This window comes from Gordionus sp. m RMFG-2023, chromosome 3 (assembly GCF_954871325.1).
Source record: "Gordionus sp. m RMFG-2023 chromosome 3, tfGorSpeb1-WG-v2, whole genome shotgun sequence".
Classification (NCBI taxonomy): domain Eukaryota; kingdom Metazoa; phylum Nematomorpha; class Gordioida; order Chordodea; family Parachordodidae; genus Gordionus; species Gordionus sp. m RMFG-2023.
Window position 1 is genome coordinate 12,928,380 of NC_088777.1, and position 26,938 is coordinate 12,955,317.

A 26,938-nucleotide genomic window follows, 5' to 3' on the forward strand; every position below is an offset into this window, starting at 1 on the left:
AGTGACTGACGTTCCCCTGTACTTAACGTGCCCCGGTTTCTTCTACCATTGACATTTTCTTTATAAATGTTAATATTAGAGAATGTAAATTAACATACCTTGATTTATTCAATATTAATTAGAATAGCAATCTTGATTATAAAATTCAACAACAAAATTGTAATATATAAAATTTAAATAAAGAATTTTGATGGTTGATCTAAATTAAAAACTCGGCTTAATTATTTATAAAAATTAATTTTTTATATTTTACAAGAAAAAATTTAAAATTAACGTTTTGAATAACCGTTACTTAGAAAAAATAAAAACATTACTCGTTACTCAAGTAACTAATGTTCCTTTTTTTCAAAAAAGATAATCGACATTACTTCAGAGAAATTTAAAAAAAAATGAAATAAAATTTACCTATCGCTATAAATAAAATAAACTAAGCATTGAGGTGCGAGTTTTTTTTATATTCTAGGTTGACCTATTCCAAAGCCGAGGTTAGTCTTTAACTAAAAACTTGGTTAGCTCTTCCCCGACCCTGATATTATTATGTTTTACTTCATATCTATGATTTTAATTTATTTATAATTTTGGGAATTTTTTTTATATTTAAATTCCTCTCTACTAAAAATTAGCCACCTTCCTCCCTAATCCGGCACCTTCAAGGGCGCCCGCGGCTAATAGGCCCCTAATAAAATATTTTCTAGTCTTTGGTTTTTCAAAAATATTTTTAATTAGCTTGGCCCTAAAATTTTTCTTATCTTAATTTAGTTTATTTAAAAACAGTTTTGCAAACAACGATTGCCTAAATACACTGAAATATTGCTTATTCTCATTGAATACAATATATTAAATTTTTAAAAATAGAATTTTTCTGGGCTAGGGAATTTTTTAAATATTAAATATGAGCTGGGTCGGGCTAGGGCCATAAATTTTTTTTATTACCTGGTCCGGGTCTGGTCAAATAATCCAGGCTAATGAAAGTCTGCCCCAAATCCAATTATTTCTTAGTCGAAATTATATTGGAAAAAAAAAATTTTTCTCCAATTATACTTATGAAAAAATATATTTGTAATCTTTTTATCAAAAAATTTTTTTTACCGAAATATGACATAGTTGCTATGTCATATTTGTTAAATAATTATATAAATTATAATTACATTTACATTATTAATATAATGGAGATAATATTAATATATAATTGGTTTATCCTTAATTTTTTTATATAATATTTTGATAAAGGGGTGAAAGCATTATGTGAAAAGATTAAGTAAGTAAGTAAAGAAATATGAAATTTTAATAAATGAGAACAGGAATTAATGAATGAAATGAAAAAACAATGGTAAAAGAAAGGAATAAATAAAGATGAAGACCAAAGATACAAAAGGAGATAATTATTATTAATCGTTCACATTTTTATATTTTTTTTGGAAGAAATTTCAAAATTGAAATTCTTTTAAAATCAGTTAGTTTTCTTGCGCAAATGTTTTTACAATTGTTATTTAGCACCACAATACATTCATTAGTAAAATTAAATCATAAATTTTCTTCCATCATTTCACTTAATAGCTTAAAATAAACTAAAGAAATTTTAAGCAAAAATGTTTTGAAGTTCACAAATTGGAGATTATTTTAAAAGAATATTAAGATATTTTTTTAAAAAATGTGATCATGAAAGTTTATTTTTAATGCATAAAAAATTACAAAAGACTTACTCGTGAAAAAATTTTAATTTTAGGGAAAATTTAAATCAAAAATATTCTTTGAACAATCTCAAATAAATCTTCATAAATATTTAAAGATTTTTTAGCATTTAATTTTCTACATAAATTGTGGATATTTTTATCCAATTAAAGTTCTAACTAAAATAAAATTCAGAGTATTTTTTATTAAATCTCTAAAAAGCGTTTTTGGTCGCGCGCAACCATTCTTATTTTGTTTCTGATTATTAAATTATGTAAATTTATTTTTTCCCATATTTATATGCTAAATCATATTTTTATAAATTTATTTGAAATTAAACATTTTACCTTATTAGTCGAGCGTTAAGGAATGAAGAAATATTTATTTTTAAAAAAAATAGAATAATTACGGAAGGAGAGAAAGAAACGAACACTGCATAAAATCTATGAATTATTTTAAAAAAAAATGGAAATGATGATTTAAAAAGAATTAATAGAAAATTACCCAATTCGAGAGCACATAAAAATTTTTAATATTGTAAATCATGGCGGATTTTGATGCATCTCCCAAAGTCGAAATTGAGCCTTTCTTTAGCCGAAAACTATAACTTTATCCTCGAGGGTTTTATCTTAAATATATCTCAATCTCGAGGAACAAGGCCTAGGGGTTTGGTAGGCACCTATAAATCGAACAGAATTATCTCATTATACGCCACACCAACACTAATTTGGGATCCTAGAAGATTACTTTTTTACTTAAATTATTTGCCATTTAGGGGTTTGCATTTTTTAAAAAAAATGTTGACCAATTAATTATAAAGTTGACAATTTTTTTTAAAATTATTAATATTAATTAATAAAATCAAACCTTTTCTCAGTTTTGTTAATTAAGTGTAACTGGGGTTTGTGATTATTAATAATAAATAAATACAATTTTGTAAAAGGTTCGAATCTTTGTCTGTTCCTCCCTTGGCCACTAATCTTTCTTTTCCATTGTAAAAAGTAAAATTTACCCGCCTTTTTTTTAAAAAAAAACTCGAATTACTTTTACTGTTGTAAAATTCAATGAACCTTATATAATAAGATATGAATGTTAAAAAAACAAATGTTTGCTTGAATTTAGGCTCTGGTGATAGGTGCAGGACCTTGTGGCTTACGAACGGCCATCGAGTTAGCCCTACTGAATTGCAATGTGCTTGTTGTCGAGAAGCGAATCCAATTCTCTAGGCACAATATGATACATCTCTGGCCCTTCGTCTTGCACGATCTTAAATGTCTCGGGGCTAAAACATTCTTCGCTCAGTTTTGCGCCGGTTCCATCGATAACATAAGTAAGCCATTTTTAAAAATTTCCTCTTCCATCTTTATTTTCCTCTTCTATTTTTTTGTTTCATTTACCTATTATTTATGTTCCTTACTTAATCATATTCGCACTTTTTTGCGGTGGAGGGGGGTGAGGGTTAATATAACCAATTTTTTTATCTTTTAAACTTTTATTTTTTTAGATTAGAGATAGGAGTTAACAAAAATTGTAAATTTTTTTAGAAAAATCGAAAAAATTGATTTAAAAAAATTTAAATAGCGAATTTAATCAAATAATAACTAATATTTTAATTAAAGGACTATGATTGGTCGCTTGAAAAATTATTTTTCTTACGATACTATATTATTACCTTGCAAATAAAGACTTCAATAGAACCGGTCTTATTGTAAAAAGACGCAAACTACGATCTAATTTGATATTTGCCAACCAAATATAAGGCCGAATGTCAAATATATAGCAAATCTAATCAGTCGATTATTTGTATTTTAGTCAGAAAAAATGTGAGTCAATATTTTTTTGCTAAAACGAGTTCTATTGTGGAATTCCCTGATGCAAATCAAATTGTTAAAATTTTAAATTATTTTTTTTGACTAATAAAAAAATAATTATCAGTCGAAGTATTAGCCCTATTTAAAGTTGCTACACTAAGAGAATATTTGTTATGACAATTGTTTATAATAAAATATCTTCTATGTTCTAACCCTAAAATATGTTTCACATTTAACTACCAAGGAGACAGTAATAGCATTGAAACACTTTGCAAATTTCTATACCCAATAACACCAATCTTTTATCTATCTTGGTAAAACTCCAAGCTATATGACTCATTCAATTACATTTTGTTTTCAAATTATAAAACGAGTGGTTTTTGCACAAATAGTATTTAATACTTGATTAGAATACTGTAAAAATTGTAAAAATAATTATTTACATAATCAGCATCAGTAGTAAAAGTATTTTTATCATTTGGAGTGGTTCATTTCAAATTGAGGAATCGTTAGAACTGAAAAAACAGAAAAAATTATTTTTCTTATATCAACGATTAAATTCAAATACCAATATTATATTGCTTGTAATAAAAAATTTGACAAATAAATTTTAATTATTCATAATTTTTTTTTTAGTAAATATTAGAATTACTAATTAATTTTTGAATTTGCCAATATCCGCCAATAATTTTTTTAAATCAAAGCCATTGTAATCATATATTTTATATCTCTTGCCACTTGCGGTTAGTGTTGTTAAACGGCTCGATGTTTAAAAACGAGTAACTTAATACTTTAACCAAAAAATTACGCAATCCTGGAGATTTTGCATAGTGGTAGAAGTGAACATTTATTAACAATATTTCGAGGCTTGCGTAATATTATTTTAGCTGATTTAAAATTGGCTAAATCGAGCCCTTTCGCAACCCTCCTTTGCTGTTGTGATTTTTATTTTACTGAAAAGTGACTTGTTTTAAAAAACAAAATATAATTGTTAAGATTATGCAATGAGAAGGAGGATCGTATAATAGGGTTCTTCTACATCTTGTGAGAGTCTATTTTTATATAAACACAAATATGAATTACAAAAAATAGAAATATCTTTAGGAAGAAACAATTAGGAAAACTTTATACCCGAAAGAATAGCTTATTTTTATATTTATATCTGTTTTTTTTAAAAATCGAATTATTCATAATGTATTTAGATTGGTACGAATACGAATTATACATTTATTCGATTCATACAGATACCATTACTACGAATCGAGTACGAATATTTTATTCGATTTTCTGGAGATCTAAGTTTGTACAATGACAAAATTAAATAAAATAAGATAAAAATAAGTCAATTAATTACATTTTTTTTTAAAATAAACAAATGAGTAATAATTACTATTGCAGCAATTTGCTACATTTGATTTTGAAAAACATATTAAATTTTATTAAATATTTTGGTCAAATTAGTTAGTCAAATAGTAGTAAAAATATGATTTAAATCACAGATTAAAAAAAATAAAAATAAGAATGTTGATCGCGATCTTAATTATGTAGAATTTTTAGCCAATCCTAGAAGCAGGTCGGCTCGAACCAACCCGTTGAAGGTTTTTAGAGAAAAATATTTGTTTAATGCATGACCTATATTATTTTTTTAAAAATAAGGTATTCGTAAGATGCAATGCATTTTATTGAAGGTGGCTTTGTTACTTGGTGTCAATATCCACGAGGGAGTAGAGTTTTTAGATACAGTTGAGCCCACAAATCAAAGTAAATCTTTTTGACATTTTATTTTCTCTATAAAAAGCACTTTAGTAAATGATAAACAATGCCATTAAAATAATATATTTGCTTATAAAGCATATGCTTTTGGGATGAGGTGGGGATTTTATTTTTCATGAATGGTAAAAGCTGAAAGTAAATCCCTTTTCTAACTCAATTTTGCCAGAAAATTTAGAATATGACGATTATTGAGCTGGAGATTTTATGATTGGTGTTTTTATTATTTTTTTGGTAGATGGTATGCTAATATTAATAATTTAAACAAATATTAAATTCCTACTAATATTTTGGTATAGTATTTGGATGATTTGTAATTTTAAGTTGTATTCAGTCATATTTATTTTATTGTAAACTAGAGGCAATAATTCTTTTAATTAGACTTTATTATAACAACCAAACTAATAACAAGGAGTAAATTATTTGAATTTAAGTTTCCGAATAAGTCTAATGAATTAAATTTTTATGACCAAATAAACGCCATTTTACATTTATTAGGCGGAGGATGGAAAGGAAGATTCGAACCTGCTGATCACACTATCAATCAATACGAATTCGATGTTTTAGTCGGAGCGGATGGTAAAAAGAATACTTTGCAAGGTAGAGACATTATTTTTTTTTAATGTAATATATTTATCTATTAATGGTAAAAATGATTTAAATACAGGAACAAATATAAACCTATAAGGCATAATAATTAAATGAACCTCATGTTGAAGTTTACGCAAACCAAATTTTACCTCCTAAGGTTCAGCTTACCTAGATATTTGTAATTAGTCAATCCCTTCTAATATTTTAAGTTCATATACTTTAAGAAGTTAGAAAAAACCCAAAATCAATTTTAAAAAAAAATTAAATATTACTTAATTACTTGGGTCAAAATTTAAAATTATACCAAATGATTTCTTTACTACCCATTTCTTATCTAAAAAACCCGAATAATTTGCAGTCTTTAGAAAAATATGCATTGCGATGTGATCAATTATAAAATGCTTAATATTGTAATAGAGATAGAATACTTTAATGTTTATATCTTCCACAGGTTTTAATCGCAAAGAATTCAGAGGAAAACTGGCCATAGCTATAACTGCCAACTTGGTGAATCACAAGACTGATTTGGAAAATAGGCTTGAAGAAATTAGCGGGACTTCTTGTATTTTTAACCCTTCCTTCTTTGCTAAACTCAAAAATTTTACTGGTAAAAAAATTAACTTTTCTGTAACTTTATTTTGGTGGATTAAAATTCAAATATTTTTGATATATTTTATTAGACTAAAATTAGAGCGGGGTTTAGTTTTTCCTCGGGAAAGGGATCAAATTTTTATTTTGCTATTTATTTTTCCCTTATAAGAAAGAAAGTTGCGAAAAAATAATTTATATATTAATAAAAAAATATTGCCAAAAAAATATATATATTAATAATAGTGATGACTCGCAAAAAATTATTTACAAATAATTTCCCAGTTTTATCACTGTTTAACAACTTTCCCGGTTTAACCGTTTTCTATAAATTTATATATCACTGATAATTTCCCAGTTTAATCAATTATAAATTTAAATTTTATTTCTTTATATTTTTCTTTACTTTTATTTCTTGAATATATATTTTTTTCCTGCACAAGATGAATAATAAAAAAATGAAAAATTGATAAAATATGATAATGATAAATCGTTTTAAATCTATAATATATATTAAAGCCTTGTCACAAAATCATGTCACACTTTTCATATCACACTAATATATATTCAAAAATCGTTAATTTTGAAAAGTGCCTATGGCCCAATCGGGCAAGAACTTCGCTTACAAATCTAGATGGATTATTGGACTTTGGTTCGAACCCCGGCAAATTTTTTTTCTTCTTAGTCTGGTAAAATATTTTTTTTTCTTAATCTGACAAAATTAATCTATAAGATATGTTAATAAAGTATATATTTAGTAATTTTAATTTATGTGTACAATTAAAAAGTCTTTTAAATTAAATTTTTATTCATTTGTATTTTATAATCTAAAAATTTATTATTGCTTGATGAGAGTTTTATGTTAAAACCCTTAAGAAGGATCCATTCCACATTGAATTTTATACAACTTTATATCTCTAATTAGGTAATTTTTATGCATAAGTAATATTTGCATCTCTCTTATCTTTTCTGAAATTGGCCTTTCTACATGCATTCCATAGTTTTGTATATTTTCTCATAACTTCATAATTTAATTGTAGAATGTATATTTTTCATAACTTATAACATTTTCGATTAAATGTATAACTTTTTTGTTTTACTTATATATAATTTGACTATGATTAAAGTTAACCTCCTATTATATGTTAACTTAGAATATCTTTTTATTTTTTCTATTGTAATTAAATAACAATGTCTTAAATTTATATTTTGTAACTAAGTAATAAATCATTTGCAAGGGTGGTGGTTTGTTTAAAATTTTAGGATGAACATATTTTTAGCTTGGTAGATTTAATTCTTATAAACCCCTACATCACACTTATTTTTCTGGATCCAAGGAAAAAATAAATTATTTTGAGTTTTCCTGGGTTTGGGAAATATTTTTCACAATTAATATGGGCTTGGAAGTAGATTGGGAAACATTCTTTAAAATTAATATAGTCTTAGATTCCTGAAAATTTTTTAATTTTAAATATGGGTTAAAAATTGGCCTGAAAATTTTTTTTGGAGGCCAGGCCTGATCAAAAACCAAGGCCCATGCAACTTTCATATTCTGATTCTGATTGTATTTTTAAATGCATTGTGACTTTTTATATATTTTATTTCAGTTCTCAACTATCAAAATTATTATGGTCTTTTTGCGAAAATTTTCCCAAGTGCGAGGACCTGGCTTGTGAATTTTTTTAATATTAGGCATAGATGTAATATTTAACACAGAATATTTATATGGCCCTCAGGTAAAAGCTAATTTAAATATATTTTTATTCAAAAATAGTATTCATTCTCAGTATTAATGGGTTGGCATTTGTCTGAAGTAGGGGTATAAAAAATAGATATGGTTTTTAGAGATTTACCTATCTCCCGGGTTGGGAAAAAATTTTGAAAATTACTATGGGTTGGCCAGGCTTGGGAAAATTTTTTTTATAAAATTTTTATAGGTTGGGCTGGGTTTGAAAAATATTTTTATAAATTATATTAGGCTGGGCTTGGGGAAAATTTTTCAAAAATATTATGAGCTAGAATGCTCGAGAATTTTTTTATTATTAACTACGAGTCATTGGGCTTGGCCTGATAAAAAAACCTAGGCCCATGAAAATCTGATTAACATTATGATTATTTAAATATTTTTTTCAGTTCTCAACTACCAAAATTATAATATTCATTGGGCTTGGAAGAATTTTACAATATTATTATGATTTTGTACTTTTTAATATTAAATATTAGGTATAAATGATCAGTAATATTTAACAAATAATATTGGTATTATTAAGTAAAAGCTTTAAATTTAATTTTACTAAACCATAGTATTTACACTTAGTTTTAATGGATTAAACCTGGCCTGAAAGGGGGGGGGATTAAAAGAATAATGATTGGATATTATTTTCAAATAAGAGGTATCAACTATCATAAAAGTAAGAAGAAAATTCTCATTCCCCGTCATTTTTGACGGGCTGTCTTCTAGTTAGTTTTTATATTTTTGATAAAAAAATAATAATGATATTGCGAAAAAATAATTTATATTTGAAAAAAATATTGCCAAAAAAATAAATTTATAATAATAATAATGATGAGCAAAAAAATATTTACAACATGCCCCCATTAATTGAAATCAAATGTACTATATATTTTTTTGAAAATACAGTTATTTATTAATCTCATAATACATATGTTTTTAGTTACACATAAACAAAAACAAAATTATTATGTTGGAAAATATATATTTTTTTTAACTTAAAACAAATCATATATATATATTTTATTATCTAATAAAAAAATTGCACGCCAAAAATAAAATTAAAAACTGCCTTACTATCCCCCTAACAAGTCCTCCAACTCCTCGACCGATAGATCTACTACCGGCCATTCTTCCAGATATCCTCCTTTGAGATTTATATCCACTGTTGACTCATGTGACGGCTCCACTACCGCCACTGGTCGATCGGTCCCCGTCTCCCCTGAAATTATCGCTTGCGGATTTTTCCTCCTTATCAAAGAGGGTAACATTGCCCGAATTACATGCCTTACCTCATGTCTTACTATTGCTTCTTTCTCTTCTATGTCCCTGATGATATCGTCTTCGAAAATTCCCTCTCGTTTTTGCATTGTTTGGCCCACGAGGGCATCGAATTTGTAAGTGATCAATGACGCCACAAACATAACACAATCTAATTCTCCTCAATGAACGTATCTCAGTATTGCTGGGTTTTGGCAACTCAGACTCGTGATCCCGTCCATTAGCCATTTCCATACGAATCTTTCATCTAACTCTAGGTTATGAGATTCAAAGTATTAAAATAAACCTAGAACAAATACCATGCTAAATAGATACTTAACATGTAACAGGCTAGGTTCAAGAAATATTAGATGAGTAAAGATTAAGTGAATGTATACTGGATATATTTTACAAATTAGTATAAATTTTATATAAGTTATTGTAAATTTTTTTTATAAATATATTATATGATTGTTTATTTAAAAAAGAATATTTAGCCTGCTCTTGATTAAAAAACTATTATAATTCTATATTATGTTAAAAAGTTGTATATTTTATATTCATAAATTTAATTTAATTTTTAAGTGGTCCTTTAGCCATTTATTCTATGACGTCATTTGGGGTGGGTTTAATATTTCTGTATTAGAAGAACCAATCCATTAGTTCTCGCCTGACCAGAGGTTGCCCTCATATAGCTTTTAAGTCTAGTTAATGGAGAAAATGACCGCTCATTAGTGCAAGTGGTGATAGGAAGTGTGGTGGCCAATATTACTAAAAGCGTTTTAATATTGGTTAAGTTTAAAGTGTGTTGAAATAATTGTAATGCATCAACAGGATTGCTGGGACGCTCTGATGGAATGATAGCACTTAAATTATAATACCAGGGTTCGGTATCTGATTTTAGCTGCTCATAACCTCCGATAATGTCGGATTCATAATGCTTAACATTTTTTTTATTGGTAATAACCAATTGTTGAGAGGATGTTAATAATAGAAAATTGAAATATTTATTATTTTGCTATACCCAGCAAATTTTAATTTAAAATGAGTTATAACTGTTTTTAATAATGGTAAAATAATTTTTTTTTATAATGATCACATATTGATCTCAAGGCTAACGTGTCATTAATGTAGCCTAGGTTTATCAATGTTATGCACCCAAATTAAACAACTATTAAATATTGGTAGAAAAATGTTTGTGGCATTTACCTCAGTATCTTCAAATAATTTAAGAAGTCTTGGCTTCATATTAAATTAAATATATAAATATAAAATATACACTTTTTTAATATAGTATTGAATTTATAATAGTTTTTTTAATCAAGAGCAAGCTAAGTAATTTTTTTAAATTAGCAACCATTGAATTTATAAATTTTTTATAATAGCTTACATAAAATTTATATTTTGTTATATTTGTATAAAATTTTTTTACAATATTGCATAAAATTTCTATTTTATTATATATTTAGCATTTGTAATATCTACACAATTTATATGTGTAATATAATAGTAATAATTATAAAATATATCATTTATAATTAAGCAATATAATATTTGTATTTTAAATAATCCCTCATTTTATTAATAAATTGATTTTTAATATTTAAATCGTTATAAAGTAAACCTTAATCTATAACAAAAATTATTAGGTGTCGAAATGTGTTATTTTAATTAAAATGAACAATATTTCTATGAATTTTTTATTATGAGAAAATGAAATATGATTTTCAGGCTTTTACTTGTATCGGCCTCCCAAAGAAAATCACTAGCTACATAGCTGTGTTTACCCCTTAAGGAATGGATATCCCCAATCGCTGAATCCCAAATCTTCTAATTAAGGGTAGAATCACCAAGATAATGGAAAACCATCTAAAGGCTTCTGACAGACAGAAGAAATATATTTCAGAACTAAAAAGATTGATTCAGTGAGCGGAGAAAGATTTTATAATGCCTATAAAAAACTAAATTTCCAAACTCTCAATCTTTAAATTTACCTAGACTTAAAATCAATTATTATTATCTATGATACAGAGGAGCAGATGAGATTATGACTAGACCATTAGATGTTTAACCCTGAACGACACCAAATATAAACAAGGACACATGTTTAAAAATTAATTATACTTTTTATTAATTATTACGCCATCTAATGGATATTAATTCATTAAAATTTTAGATTACAATGTTAAAGAGAAATTAATTACCGAGTATGTCATATTTTAATAATTATGAAATTAATTATACACGTATTTATCTTGGTATATAATTAGAATTTATTATATTACCAACGATAGTTAATTTAAAAACATGGTTTTGATATAAAGAAAGGACGATTTAAAATCAATAAACAAGATTCCATCACTAAATATATTTTTTTACATAATTTGGTAACCAATACCTTAAATCGTCGCTTGAGTATTGGAGTGCTCTATTTGATATTTTTAAAATTTTTGAGTTTAACAATAAGATAAAAGCTGATATCTTTTGATTTTGGCTGGTTATATGTTAATACCGCAAATGTTTTGGCGCGAAATGCATTATTATGAATGCCTTGTCGCGAATTTCAATTATCCCATAAAGGTTAAATTAAAAATATTACCAAGAGAAGATATGTGATGTGCCATGAGAAGAATTCCCGAATTCTCTAGGAAGTGGAATATTCATCTAGTGAGTTTTAAACAGACTTCGAAATGCGAATTTAATATACCGAATCAATGGGCTACTTACTACCTTTTGCATCTCAAAATCGATGAAATATGGCCTTAATTTCGCAAGGAATATTCAAATTGGCTTTGATTGTTAGATGTTATACTAGTAAAAATATAGGATAGATTAATATAATTACTACATTAATTATATTTATTATTTAGATAATTCACTAAGATCTCAAAGTATGTTTTGTGTTTTGCATTAAAATTTATAACTACGAAAAAAAAATTTAAAAAAGGCGAACTTCCGGCAATATATAGGAAACCCGTCTCCACATTTTTAAATAGGGTTTCTGGTTTTTTGAAAAGGTTTTAACCTGTTAAATGAGTTAGTATATAGCAGTAGAGAGTTTAAAGAATTTTTTTAGAAAAATAAAATTATAGGGTTGTCACTCCCTGAAGGTAACAAAATTATAGTTTCCATTCGGAAATATTAAAAAATAGAAATATTGATGATCTCCTTTTATAAAGTAGAAAAAATGTACGTGTAACAAAAGATTTTATTGGCCGTATTTTAATTTTTTAAATATACCTAGGGCTCGGGCCTAATTTTTTTTATTAATACCGGCCCTAGCCTTATATATTAAAACCAAATATTTAAAATCGTCATTATTAACTATAAAAATTAAAAATAAACATAATATATTTTAAAATCCAGGCCGGGGCGAGAAATTAATTTTTAAAATTAATCTGGGCAGACCGGGCCTGAAAATATAAATCCGGGCCTGACCGTGTAAATGGTACCTCTGTAGGTCTCTGATATTAATTATATTAACAATTTCTCAAATATAAATTAAAATTTATGAATTATTGCATTCGCGATAATAATATTGCTGTAATGCATTCGCAATATTATTTTCGCGGTAATACATTTGCGATAATGCAATCGCTATAATTCACTCGCAATGTTTTCGCGGTAATGCATTCGCTATAATGGATACGCGATATTTTTTTCGCAGTAATGCATTCGCTATAATATCTGTTAACGGTAATGCATTCGCGATGATTTTCGCGGTATTGACTATAGATACCAGCTGCTATATTAATCAAGGGATTTCTAGTTCAATTTAATCTACGCCTAAACTAGCATCATTATAAACAAAATCATCTTTTTGGGTAATTGGGGTTCAAAAGGTATTAGACCTGACAGTAAGCTATTTCGACCCGGGTTCAATCCCTTGCTTGGAACAATTTTAAAAAATAAAAACAACCATGGACGCGTTAGTTTAGGAAAGATGGTAAGATTTAAACCAAAATGTTTGAGTGGATTGGGGTTAATGAGAGCTTATTTAGTCACATAATGTCTTTTCTCAATTATGTTTTTAAAAAAAATGCAATAGTTCTAAACTTATCGTGAGATAAAAAAAAATTTAATGAAAAAATTAAAACGAGTATGGTTACTAATCCGCTAAAAAAATTAACCGGGTTCGGTTCAGGGCAATATTTTTTGAACCCGCGTTTTGATTTACAACCTTGCACGAGACGGGGGAGTATTTTTGAAAAAATTAGAAGCCCTTATCATATAATTGAAATTTATCTATTGAGTTAAGAACTATTCTTAGAGGTTCCCTCCATCCCTTTTTTCTTATAAAACTCCACTTTCACTCACTCTCAAGCATATGTTTTGAGACTTTACTTATATCGATAATTTAATCTACCTCCGCCTCCCCCACCCTCACACAACATTTACGATCCACCTGGAATTGCTGAGAGAAAGAAGTCTAAAGCACATTTCTGGTAATAATATTCATCCCATAAGTCGTAATAACTTCCTGTTCTTTACATCCACAATTTCAAGATCATTTAAATTAAACAAAAAAATAACCTTTGAGGTAATACCGTTTAATTTTTAATTTATTTAAGATTTATGGCCAGTACTTTATGACGGCGAAAACTTATAATAATACTCTTTTTCGGAAAAATTTAATATAGTTTTTATATATGTATTGTTTTTATTTTACATATTTTTTATATTCTATTTTGTAATATAGTTTTATATGTGAATTTTTTAAAATAATAAAAGTTTTAACAATCTCGCACTATCTTCTTTTACCTAATCTCCATTTCCTTATCAATATTAAATTTTATTCCCCCTCCCACCTCTGAAAAAAAATTAATCTTCACATTTACTCACTCTGAACTCTTTTTCGCCCCTCTTTACCAAATATTTACCTCCTTATAGAAATTTTATTTTGCATTCCCTATATTATACCCAAAGCCCACCTTCATACTTTACACACACTTTTATTTATCCTAATATCCTTTCTCCCTTAACTGAATTTATCTATTTAATTTGACACTGAATCATAATAATGCCCCTTTTCATTCTACCCATAACCCAATTGGATATTTATATTTGACTTAATTATTGCTAGAATGACTCCCAAACTCGATAATATTGTCAAAAATATATCTTTTCAGTTATATGGATTTTTTGATCCATAATGCGTCAAAAATATAAAAAACGAACATTTTTGACGAAAAAGGGCTTTTTTTAGAACTATATATAGTATTATAAATGATACATCTAAATGTAAAGCTAAAGATTATGATTGAATTAAATTGTTATGAGAGTGTAAGATTCTAGGTAAAATGAATCAACATCAATAAATGGATTTTTACCTGTATTTATTAGATCTTTTTAATTAACGATTAGACTATTAACTACTCAAGTTGGTGTAGAGAGATATTTTTCAACAAAAAAAATGGATACTTTATATAGATGTAATTTGACTGAGGTGGATCTAGAAAATATTACAATTCTAATAATGTAAGTTTGTTTACAAAAGAGAACCCGTTTTTTAGAGATTCGAACCGAACCAGAACTAAACCGTTATTTTATCTGAACTCGATGAACCGAACCGATATTCGGTTTGGATCTCTTGTTTTACCCTTAGAATAGAACCTAAATAAATTTTTTTTTCACCCTTACTATACTATAACTGACGACAACGTTATATATATACTTTTCAAAGCTGGTATATAAAATCATTTATTCTAAAAGGAAAACTTTTATTAGCCAAAATTCATTTTTTTATATTACTGAAATTGCATTTAACCAATATTCCTGCCCATAAAAATTGGAGTTTTAATAAGTGTAGAATTTGTTTAGCTTTTTATAGAATATCAGAACCCCATCGAACGTTATTTGTTATCACCTGAATTAAGATTAAGGAATCACTTTAGAATGATAAATCTTCAACACAAATCTCTTAATATTTTTTCTGACTTCTGTGTCCAATAGTTTGATCTCAAACGAAACGTTATAGTTGAAAGTGGGAACTTTGTGTTATACAAAATACCAGTTATATTTTTATTAGCATAAAAGATATAGCGAATATTGCTAATATGGAATTGTTAATGTAGTCAATATTTCATATCTTAAGGGCATTTGGATTTAAGGTGATTTTTTATTGTCGATTAATTTTTTATTATTTCTTTTTTTTTGTTAACATTACATTTTTACAATACTATCTAATAACTTAAATTATACATTTAGATATTTTTTTGTTAAATTTATTTTGATTGATTGAATCAAGTTAAAATTTTTAGTATATAAGGAAAATTTGATTTAAAAAATAGAATGCAATAAAAATATTTAAACTATGTGTATTCTATCCAAGAACTACAAATTCTCATAAGTACTTGATGGTACAATACTCTCAACATCTATTTAGGAATAGACGGTTATGATTATTTCGCACTTCCTATAGTTAGAGGGTGGTCTATGCAATCAAATCATTTTAGACTTAAATAGCTAATTTAATATTGCGACTAAATTGTTATAATAATTCTAGAAATCATATAAAACTTAGTTAATACCCAATAATTGATTTATCTATTCCTACCTAATTTTATCAAGATAGATTAAATTATTTTTACCCTTTAAATAGCCTATGAAGTCAGTAAGCATAGTGATATTAAGTTCACAAGAAACTTATAATAATTCTTTTCCAGCCTGTAGAGTTAATTTTATGCAGTCTCCTTTTAAAAATAACCACGATTTTGTCATCACTAAATCGGAAATAACTCTTCTTGTAATTGGCATATACCGTAATATTCGCGTTAAGCTCGTAAAATTATGTTGATATAAAAAGCTATTTATTTTGGAAAATAAAATTGAAGTGCGCTATATAGCGTTTAAATAAAGCTATTTATTTTGGAAAATAAAATTGAAGTGCGCTATATAGCGTTTAAAAAAAGTTAGAATATGAGACCTCTAGTTATAGTTATAAGAACCTAATGTTCTATTCTGCCACTAATTTAAAAATATACCTAATAACAATTTTTAAGTTTTTAGCAATATTCAAAAAAAAAATAATTTTAAATGTTCAAGTTTTTATTTTTAAAAATATAATTAAACTAATTCCTACAAGTACTATGTAGTTTTCATAAAATTTATTTTGTTTTTTATATTTATCATATAAGATAATGGGGAAACGGATGGTGGCAATGGAGGACAAATAGACCTAGAAAATTTGGTATATTACAAAGACGACACCCATTATTTCGTCATGACTGCTAAAAAACATTCTCTCTTAAGCACCCGAGTCTTGAAACAGGTTTTTTTAAATTTCATTTTTTCGCTTTAAAAAACCAATTTTATTTTCATTCATCATTTTTCCAATACTGTTCCTCTCTTTGATTACCTCCAAAAAATGATTCGATATTTATAATTTTATATTTAATTCTATTCATGATAATAATTTAAGAATTATTGATTTTAATAAAGAAAAATTGATTCTCATAAAAAGATTTATAAAATCGCTCAGCTGTTAAATCAGTTCGGATCAAACCGTGAATCCCACCTATGAGGTAGGCGATTCTATATTCTGTTTAACAATTTTCTAAATAGTTCGAGGTTTTTTCGACGATAAAAAAAATTTGAATATATTTTGCTTGCTAGTGGTATGGCTTCGCTTAGCTCTTATTATTTAAGCTTTTCTAAGAACTCGCATTATTTTTTAGACGTGCTCAAAAAATAAATTTTATTTTAAAGTCGTTATAAAAATATGAATCAATTGATTTCTTACTTAGAGAGGGAAGGTTCTAGGTCCTTGAACAATTTTTCTTCTACTTATATTGTCTTTTCATTCATTTACTTTACTCCTTTATTTATTATGTTTCTCCATTCATTTATTTTGTTTTTAGCCTATATCTTATTATCATAATTGATTTTATTTAAGGTCTAGAAAATATACTTGTAAAATATAAGCATATTGTTATGTGTTTGATTCAGGATTATTCGGAACCTTCTAGGCTCCTTTCTCCGTCCAACATAGACAGGTCAGCTCTTTTATCGTATGCCTTGAGAGTTGCCCACTTTTGCACGGACGGAGTTTTACCTATCGATAGTAGGGAAGGGAGTAGAAAAGACACTTACAATTGGAAAGAAGAAGTAAAGAATGAAACGAGGAAAAATAAAGAAAGGAAAGTTTGGGCAGTCAATCATAAAGGGCAAGCCGATGTCAATGTTTTCGACTTTACAAGTATGTTCCAAGCCGAATCTAGTCTGAGAATTATTGAAAGAATGGACAAATTATTGCTCATTGGACTTGTGGGAGACGCTTTACTAGAGGTATATAAAGAAGGGATAGATGAAAAAAGGTTATCAATATTTATACTAGAATAGAAACTAATTCATAATATAAAAAAGAAAAACATTGTAATAATATGGATAATAATAGAAAAAGGGGAAATGCTATTAATCTATGAATATTATATATCAATTAATTTTAGTTTTTATTTTATTATAATTATGCAAACGCTCCATAGCCTTTTTGGCCACTAGGTACGGGTTGTCCTAGAGGGTTTTTGAGTTCAATGGATATGGCCTGGACTGTCAAACAATTCGCTTCTAACAAATATACACCTCTTCAAGTTAATCGTGTTTTCATTTTATATTTTGGAACTGAACATAAAAAGAATTTGCCACTCCTAAAATGTTATAAGAGCAATTAACATAATATAATCAATTTCCTTTAAAAACATTATCTTTTTTTTATTTTTGGTCGTCTTTCTTTTTATTTTCAGAATTTACTTCATTATCATTTTTTTTTCCTTCTGGTATTTGTGTTAAAAAAATTTATAACTTAAATTTGTTGATGATTTCACCTAAAAAGTTATTGGCTGAACGGGAAAGCGTATACAAATTACTTAGTCAGACATCTCCCGAAAATACATGCAAGAACCTAGCACTATACTCTATTCACCCCAAAACCAGATATACCAATTTGGACCTGAATTTAGTCAAGCCTTTTCAAGTAAAGTATAAAACTTAATTTAAAAAAATATATATTTCTTATATTTCAAAAAATATATTAATCCTCTAAATAATTAGTTCTTAAAATGAAATCCTATTTTTGATCATATCAATATTATGTTTTTTTTTAAAAAACAATTATCAATAAAAGGAATTGCCAATTAAAGTTTATAAATTAAACGCTTTAGGTTCATATTGAGTTAAGGCAAACTATCTTGACCACATATTTGATTTTAGATATGTTTTTATGTATGTTTTCTTTTTTTTAAAAAAATGACTCGTGGATCCAAATGGGATTATAAACACCACAATAATTAAGGGAATTAAAAATAAGCAATCTTATTTTATTTTTATTTTTATTTGAATTTTTGTTTTAAATATTAAAAATGCTTTAAAGGATATTGATTTTTATATTAGGTGAGACATTTATACGACACTGAAAGCCAGAACGGGAATGCCGAAGATAAGATTATTCAAATCATTCCCAAGAAATTCCGAAAATCTGGTAAACGTTTTTCTTTTATAAATAGAAATATTTATAGGAATGTATAAGATAACGAATAGAATAATCTTTTTAAAAAAAGTTTGGTCCCCCTCCTTGCTTCTGTCCAAAAACTGATTTAAAATGTTTTTACCTCAAAATCTCGTTTGAGACTTCAAAAGAAAATTATAACAAAGGCCTCGATTATAGTAAACGCGTTATGTTCAAGCGTTGCGTTATTACAAAATTAAGCCAATAAATAGGAATGAATTTATAAATATAGAGCGTTATTATGATGACGCAATGATAAAATTTGAAAAACATATGTTGCGATACGTTGATAAAATGTATGCGATACTAATAACGAATTCGATGAAAAGGTATTTGATTTTTCTTAAATATAATTCTTTATTATAGCTTTATCATAAATTAGTTTTTAAAACTGAATCAGCTTTTAACGCAACGTTTGAAGATATAGCATTTACTATAAATGCAGCATAAGACAAAAAATATCCTTCAAGAATCGATAACTAATATAATGACTAATTATTGGGATGCTTTTGCAGTTATTTTCCGGTATCGGGCCAATATAACCGTTCCCTGGCATCGATACTTGAATTTGAGATTTTTTTTCGCTTTTGGGATTATGATCAGTTTAAAATTTTATTTCTTAATAGAGGGACGAAAAGCAACAAAAAAAGTAAGTTTTAATTAACTTATAAGTTTGAAAAATAAATTTTTTTTATTAAATTTAAAAATAAGTATGAAAATACTAACAATGATTAAATAAATTGATGGAAAAGAGCAGCAAAAAATTTATTGGGTTGAACTAGCACATGGTATCTGCAAATAATAAAAATATGTTGTAAACGAATGAACTTTTTTTGAAAAAAATGATGAATGACGTTCCTTTTATTTTTGGCGAACTTTGAACGTGAACTCGTTTCTTTTTTCTGATGAACGGGTTCGATTTTTACGTTCGTCCAATTTAAAAATTTTTTTTTTTATTTGAAAATAAAAAATATTAATTTAATATATCCAAATTTTTTAATAAAAAAGGGTTATTTTTTAATCTGCTGTTTCCTTTATCACATATAAAATTTTTTAACCAGCCGCTATTTCTGTCTTATAAGTATAGTTTATAAACTTGAATATTATTATTTATAAATTAGCGTAAGCACGGATGTTGTTATTTTCTGAATTAACATTACCATGGTCTAAATATAATAAATAATAATAATACATCATATATTCAATAAACTAATTCCATCTTTCCCAAATGTAAAACATGTCCGATAAGTATAATATCGGTGTCAAAATTTTCAAGTTCTAATTTAAAGAGATACCTGATTGTAATATTTATTATTTTCTAATAATTTATTTTAGATTGTTGTATTTCATAGGCTTGTTAAATTATGATGATTATTATTAGATACGTTAAGTAAAAATCATTAAATATATATTATATACATGGCTATAAAATAGTTAGCATCTTTTAGAATTTATTTATTTTTAATGTTGACTATTTGAAATTTCGTTATTATTTTTAAGTATTTATTATTTACCAAGGGTTTTATATTTTAATAGTTGAACTCAATTTAAAGTATTATAAATTTTTATATTTTATAAATAATTAAATTTTATTAGTGCTGTAAACATTTTTATAAAAATCGAACGCGTTCAACGTTCATTGACAAAAATCGAACACGTTCACGTTCAAATTAAAAAAAAGGAACGCGTTCAAGTTTATGAACGCGTTCATATATTCAAAATTTTATGATAAATTTTTTTTTAAATTTAATTTGATATAAATAAATGCCTTATATTTTTCAACACAATATATTAGCCATGATAAAAAATAATAGTTTTATTTTGATAATATAATTATAAATACAATATAATAGAGCGATAAAAAAAGAAATTTATAAAAAAAATTTCTTATTAATTTTTAATAATAATTGCTTTTCAAAATTTTCATCTGATAGGCATGAATGCTTGTCAGTTAATACAGCGTTAGCTATACTAAAAACTCTCTCAACAGGGGCAGATGAAGGGATTGCGGGGTTACACTTGATAAACAATTCTTTTAAAAGGGGGAATTTATTAAAAACATTTAATGTTTTATCCATTGTTTCAAAAAATTGAGCTATGTTATCATCTTCCAATCTGCCTTCTTCTTCCTCGTCAAAAAAAAGGATATCTCGGAATTGATTTTAAAACAGTGAAATATTTTTGATATTTGAGCCATGGTAATTCTAATTCATCTAATATTGAATTTTGATTTTCAGAATCTGATGATGAAATATTTATATCCATGCAAATGCTAATCTATTAAATTAAAATATAAAATATTCAAATTAATAAACTTTAATCTTATCTTCTCTAGCAGTAGCACTATGGTACGTTAATTGCAATATGAAAGAGGAAAAAGTAAAAACAGCTGATTAAAAAATATAAGACTTTTTTGTTAAAAAATGCGTAATTTTTCAAATAAATAAAAATAAAAAGTGTTTTTAAAATTGAACAAACGTAAAATTGAACAAACGTAAAATTGAACGCGTTCATCAAAGAAAAGGAACGCGTTCACGTTCAAAGTTCGTCAAAAAAAAGGAACGCCGTTCATCACCTTTTTTCAAAAAAACGAACTTCGTTCACGAACGCGTTCTGAACGCGTTCGTTTACAACACTAAATTTTATATACATATAAAAGTTTTTATATATTAAAAATTAATAAGAATTATTTTTTTAATTTAATAAAATATTTATTAATTTTAATGGCTAATATATTGTGTTAAAACAATATAAGTTATTTATTATATTAAATCAAATACTAAATGAAATAAAAAAAAATTTTCATAAAGTTTTGAACAAACGTGAACGCCTTCCTTTTTTTGAAGTTTGAACATGAACGCGTTCGATTTTTGTCGATGAACGGTGAACACGAAAGCATGATTTTTTTTAAATATTCAACACTAAATATTATTGATACTTCGTTAGGCGTTGTTTAATTAATAAAAAGCAATTTAAAAAAAAATTATTATTTATTAAAAAAAATTTTTTAATAGATTTTTGTTTAATGTATTATATTAACTAGATGGTAAAATGAATGATCTTTACGCGTCAAACGACCATTACGACATTGATAAAGAGAACAATCCTCCTATCTACGAAGAGGATGATTATAGGTTTTTTTTATAATAGTTTGCTTTATTGCGCATCTTTTTTTAAAAAATATCTTTAATATTATTAGTAAAAAATTGTTTTCTTTTATAAACTTAAGAAAAATTTGCCCTTTTTAAATATTTGCTTTAATATACTACACACTTTTAACGTAAGTTAGTTTAAAATAAAATCTTAATCCCATTTTTTGATATTCTCATTTGAATATAATTATAGTGAAATATTAAATGATGAAGTATAGGTGTCGAAAGCGGTTGAATATTAATGAATAGCCATTGTATTTAATCTTTCGTTGAATACAATTTGGGATGTAAAAATTCCTCATTAAAACCATGACAAGAAATATTTTTTTAGACGTAAAAATTGCGAAAAAAAAGCCACAATTTCCCAAATTTTTAATTGTGAGTACATGATGCTGGTCTGTCATATAAAACATATGGATAAATATTTAAGCGCGCAATTGCCGCACCATGACTGAATCAATAAAACTGGTACAAATGTTGATAAAAATACCTTATTTTCTATTAATAATTTTGTAATATTTATTTTATGTTTTATGTATTTTTATATTTAAATTTAACATTATATCCAGAATTTTTAAAAAGTTTAAAGGCACGTTTTCTAAGAATGCTATATTAGTTAAATCAATGGAAAACAACCCTACGTCTTTCCTTATTGAAAATATGACAAGTACATTTTTAAAAAGTCTCCTGTTATATAAATTAAATTAAAAAAATTGTGCTACTTCAAAAAATAGCAATTTGGGTACCTTTTTTTAAAAAGTAGCCGTAGCGCACTATAAAGTAGCGTTTAACAGCAATGGTAACTTGCCCTATTACAGTCAATGAATGACTAATAGATAGCGTCACCTTTAAGTTGGGATACATATAAAAAACATCCATTTCATATCTTTGATGGCCTAAAAATGGACAGATATTTATTACTACTGCAAGCAAAACACTCTAAAAAACAAAGGGAAATAGCTCCACTATCAAAACTAAAATAAGTTTCACAATTCCCATTTATCTATAATACCCCCACTCCACTGCATTCAACATAGCCTTATGCTTTAAGGTACATAGGTAGTAATTGCAAAAATCTCTGACATTTATTAGATGGTTATATAATATTATGCAATCCGGAACAATTATTATGCTGATAGCATACCACCCAGATTCAGCCCTGAACAAACGATCTAACACTAAGAATACGCTAGCCTCTCACCTTGGTTTAATATCATAAAAACCACGAATATTCCCTCCAGCCAATTGTAGACAGGATGGATGCTATATATATTGCTATATTATATTTACGTGCAAAATAGTGATTAGTGCCTCTTCATTTTAAAACTTTAAAACGAATTTATCTGAGACAACTCTGATATTTTATTTATTCCATTTTAATGCGAATTTTTACATCCAAAACTTAATTATGTAAGGCAACTTTATAGGACATTACTTGATTTATGTGAAAATTTGCGTGATTCATTTTTGCTATATTAATTATCAGAGACCTGCAGGCCCGGCCCTAAGCTCGGATTTAAAAGATACCCGAGCCGGGCTTAAAATTTTTAATTTTTATAGTTAATAATGGCGATTTAAAATATTTGATTTTAAAAAATCATTATTAACTATAAAAATTAAAAATAAATGTAATATATTTTAAAAAAATCTGGGCCGGTTCGAAAAAAATCCGGGCCATGCAAAGGTCTCTGATAATGATATTAGTTTATGATAATTTTATTTGTAATAATGAAAATATTAAAAATGTTTTGTTCTTTGAGTTATTGACTCTTAAAAGCTTTCGGCACCCATAATTTATCAAGCAGGGTATATATCTTTTTTTAAAAATTAAAACATAAGATGTAAAATATTCTCTAGATATAATAAACTATTTTTTATTGTGTAGTGGGTGCACTTTGCGACGTACCCATCTTAGGGACCTATCTCCATTTACCAATAAGGTTGTGAGACCTATCTCTTTGAACATATTGCCTTCAACGAATTTTGGTTCAATTGAAACGAATTGTGGTGTGATTGATGATTTAAAAAAGAAGAAAGGTAAAGATGATAATTGGAAAGGGAAAAAAAGGAATGAAGATTCTTCAGTTAAACCTCTGTTCTATTCACCTCAACATGCAACTCTGTCCTTGGTTGAAAGAGTATGTTTTATATTCAATCTAATATATTCTTTTTATTATATTAAATTTTTTTTTAAAGCTTACTTCTATGAAATACTTTTAAATTGATATAAAGTTTTAAAATATGGGATTAATTTTTAATACCGTGATCCAGTTCAGCAGGGGCATATAGTAGCGAGGGAGGGGGCAGTCCCCCCTTGTAGCAAAAAATGCTGATAAATTATTTTTGATTCCTTATTTTTTCAGAAGATTTGAGCCTTCCACATGCATTCTATAATTTTGTACATTTTAATTACTCCATAGTGAATCAAGATTCCTTGAGTTTAATAGTGCAGAAGGACTATTTATGATGGCAATTAAACAAAGTGTGGCAGGTACACTTGATGTGCCTTACTAATATTATTTTGTTTATTTCATTTAAAGATAAACATTTTAAAAAAATCTATACTAACCATCATTATTTCATTAATAGATCATCCTCATCCTAAAAGTCATTGTTAAGATCATTTAATTTTACACTATATTCAATAAATGACTTGACAAAATTGGATACAATATGTAGCAATTAGTTTATCAGAAATTCCATACTCTCTAAGGACTTTTCCAATAACTAATTTTATCTATCAAATGAATGTGTTCCAAGCATTCATCTACATGCCAAGTATCTTGTCTTGATTGCCTTTCAAGGTTTTATCGTGTTTTTTAAAAATAATATAATACCCAGTTAGCTGATATTCTCATAAAACTACTGGTTTTTGTAGACCACAAATCTGCCGAAGTGCAGATATTTGATTGTGCCTTTAAGATATCTTTTATAGTATTTACTTGACTCTCAGAAATTTCCCCTATTCTTCTCTCTAAAGACCTCCTTAAAAATATTTCAAATGATCCAACATTACTAAGAATATCTAGAATATCTTATCAATATTTATCTATATATAAAAATTATATGACTATACATCAATGTAATTAATTCAGGCTGCTCAAATAGGCTCGGTGTAAACCCTTGACAATAAATGTACATATCAACTTATCAATTTTATTTTGTATAATTAATAGTTTTATTTTATTAATGGCATTAAATGACGCTGATATACTAAATTGAATAATTTTTTATGGTGGTGGAGTTTTCTGGGTTTCTTCTATGCTCTTTTAGATATAACATATACTGGTATAAATGTCTAAATGACATCTCTAATTTAAAAAATAAATATATAATTATATTGTAAGATAAAATTATCATATAAATAATAAAATTTAATAAGTTTAACAAAATTTGTAGAGGAGTTTGTTGAACCCTTTATCATTTCTTATTTTGTACAGGTTTGACATTCAGCCAGTACATTGTCTTTTTTGACTTGAATTATTTTAAAACAATTTCCATCTAAAATTTTAAGATTGGGATGTTGTTATTTTTTATCAGAGGGCCGGGTATTTTAATTTTTTCGGGTCGGGCCGGGGCCATTATTAGCTATAAAAATCAAAAATAAATATAATATATTTTAAAAAAGTCGGGTCAAGCCAAGCTTGAAAATATAAAACCCGGGCCGGAAGAAATTTTTGAAAAAAACCCGGGCCGTGCAAATGGTACCTCTGCAGGTCTCTGTTTTTTATCTATCTATCTTGATGTTAGTTATAAATTTTTCATAATTTTGGTTGTCAATATATTTAAAATATGGCGGTAAAAAAATATGTAAATTAATACAAGATTCGTAATAAAATAAGGTTATATTCTGTTCTTTTCAGAATGAAGGATTTTAGATACAGATACAAGTATCTTATTAAAAAAGTCGATAAGATACTGAGTAAAAGATACAAAAGGATCTTGTATTTTAGATAAAAGTATTCGCGGTACTGCCCAACTCTGCCTTTAGGTATCCCAATTGTCTATCAACACAAATTTATTTTTTATTTTTCACATATTTTTTTAATGTCAAAAAATAAAGTTGAACAAATTAAGGCAATCTAGCACCCCGAACTCTGTAACATCCAGCAAAAATTCCCAATGCCATTTTTGCTCGCAAACAATATATATGCTCGATATATATAGGTTAGAAGGAATTTCTTTGCACAAAGATTGCATGAAATGTCAGCTATGCCAGAAAGCGCTCAATCTCAGGAATTACAAAACATCTATAGGTTTGTAAAAATAATGTTAAATGATACCCTGGCAATGGCCTGTAATAAGAGGACCGAACATTAAAATTGATGGAGGGTGGGGGCAATCTAATAGGTTTTTCTTCCTCCTTAGAAAGATCCTTCTAACGCCTAAAACTAAACTATTCGCCGGAATAAAGATTTAGATTTATATAGGTAATTTTGTCATAATCTATTTAATTTAATAAAATATTTCAAAATTTTAAATAAGGATATAGAGTAGACAGGTTCCAATATTCGACTGACGATATCATATATAATTACTTCTTCTTTCTTTTTTTTTTACAGATTCTAACGCTAAAGTCATATTCGCTTGTCGCGATAAGTGTCGCAAACTATCCAGAAAAATATCCAGCAACGAAAATATATTTGTGGGGGATATTTGTCGAGACTATTTTTCTAGAAATGAGGATTTATCTAGTGACGTTTTTTCGTCTGGTGTTTGTAAAAACTTAAAAGAAAGGATCTACAATACTCAGGGCTTAGTCAACGAGACTAAAGATAAATGGGAACATCTTCTCAGTTCACCTAACGCTTTCGTCGATGCGAAAAAAGGTTTACGAAATATTTTTTTACAGTATTGTCTT

At 26.8% G+C, this 26,938-nt stretch overlaps 1 protein-coding gene across 1 annotated transcript in view; it reads left to right on the forward strand.

Annotated features, from left to right (window-relative positions):
* LOC135926740 (uncharacterized) overlaps positions 1-26,938 on the forward strand; it is a 50,226-nt gene that overhangs the window by 15,430 nt on the left and 7,858 nt on the right. The window contains exons 3-15 of the mRNA XM_065462670.1: positions 2,794-3,001; positions 5,139-5,243; positions 5,751-5,852; positions 6,295-6,450; positions 16,560-16,693; positions 17,371-17,709; positions 17,907-18,011; positions 18,254-18,394; positions 18,811-18,898; positions 21,969-22,059; positions 23,963-24,215; positions 26,141-26,333; positions 26,640-26,906. Of these exons, the coding sequence (XP_065318742.1) occupies positions 2,794-3,001; positions 5,139-5,243; positions 5,751-5,852; positions 6,295-6,450; positions 16,560-16,693; positions 17,371-17,709; positions 17,907-18,011; positions 18,254-18,394; positions 18,811-18,898; positions 21,969-22,059; positions 23,963-24,215; positions 26,141-26,333; positions 26,640-26,906 (2,182 nt within the window). The remainder of the gene's footprint in view (positions 1-2,793; positions 3,002-5,138; positions 5,244-5,750; positions 5,853-6,294; positions 6,451-16,559; positions 16,694-17,370; positions 17,710-17,906; positions 18,012-18,253; positions 18,395-18,810; positions 18,899-21,968; positions 22,060-23,962; positions 24,216-26,140; positions 26,334-26,639; positions 26,907-26,938) is intronic.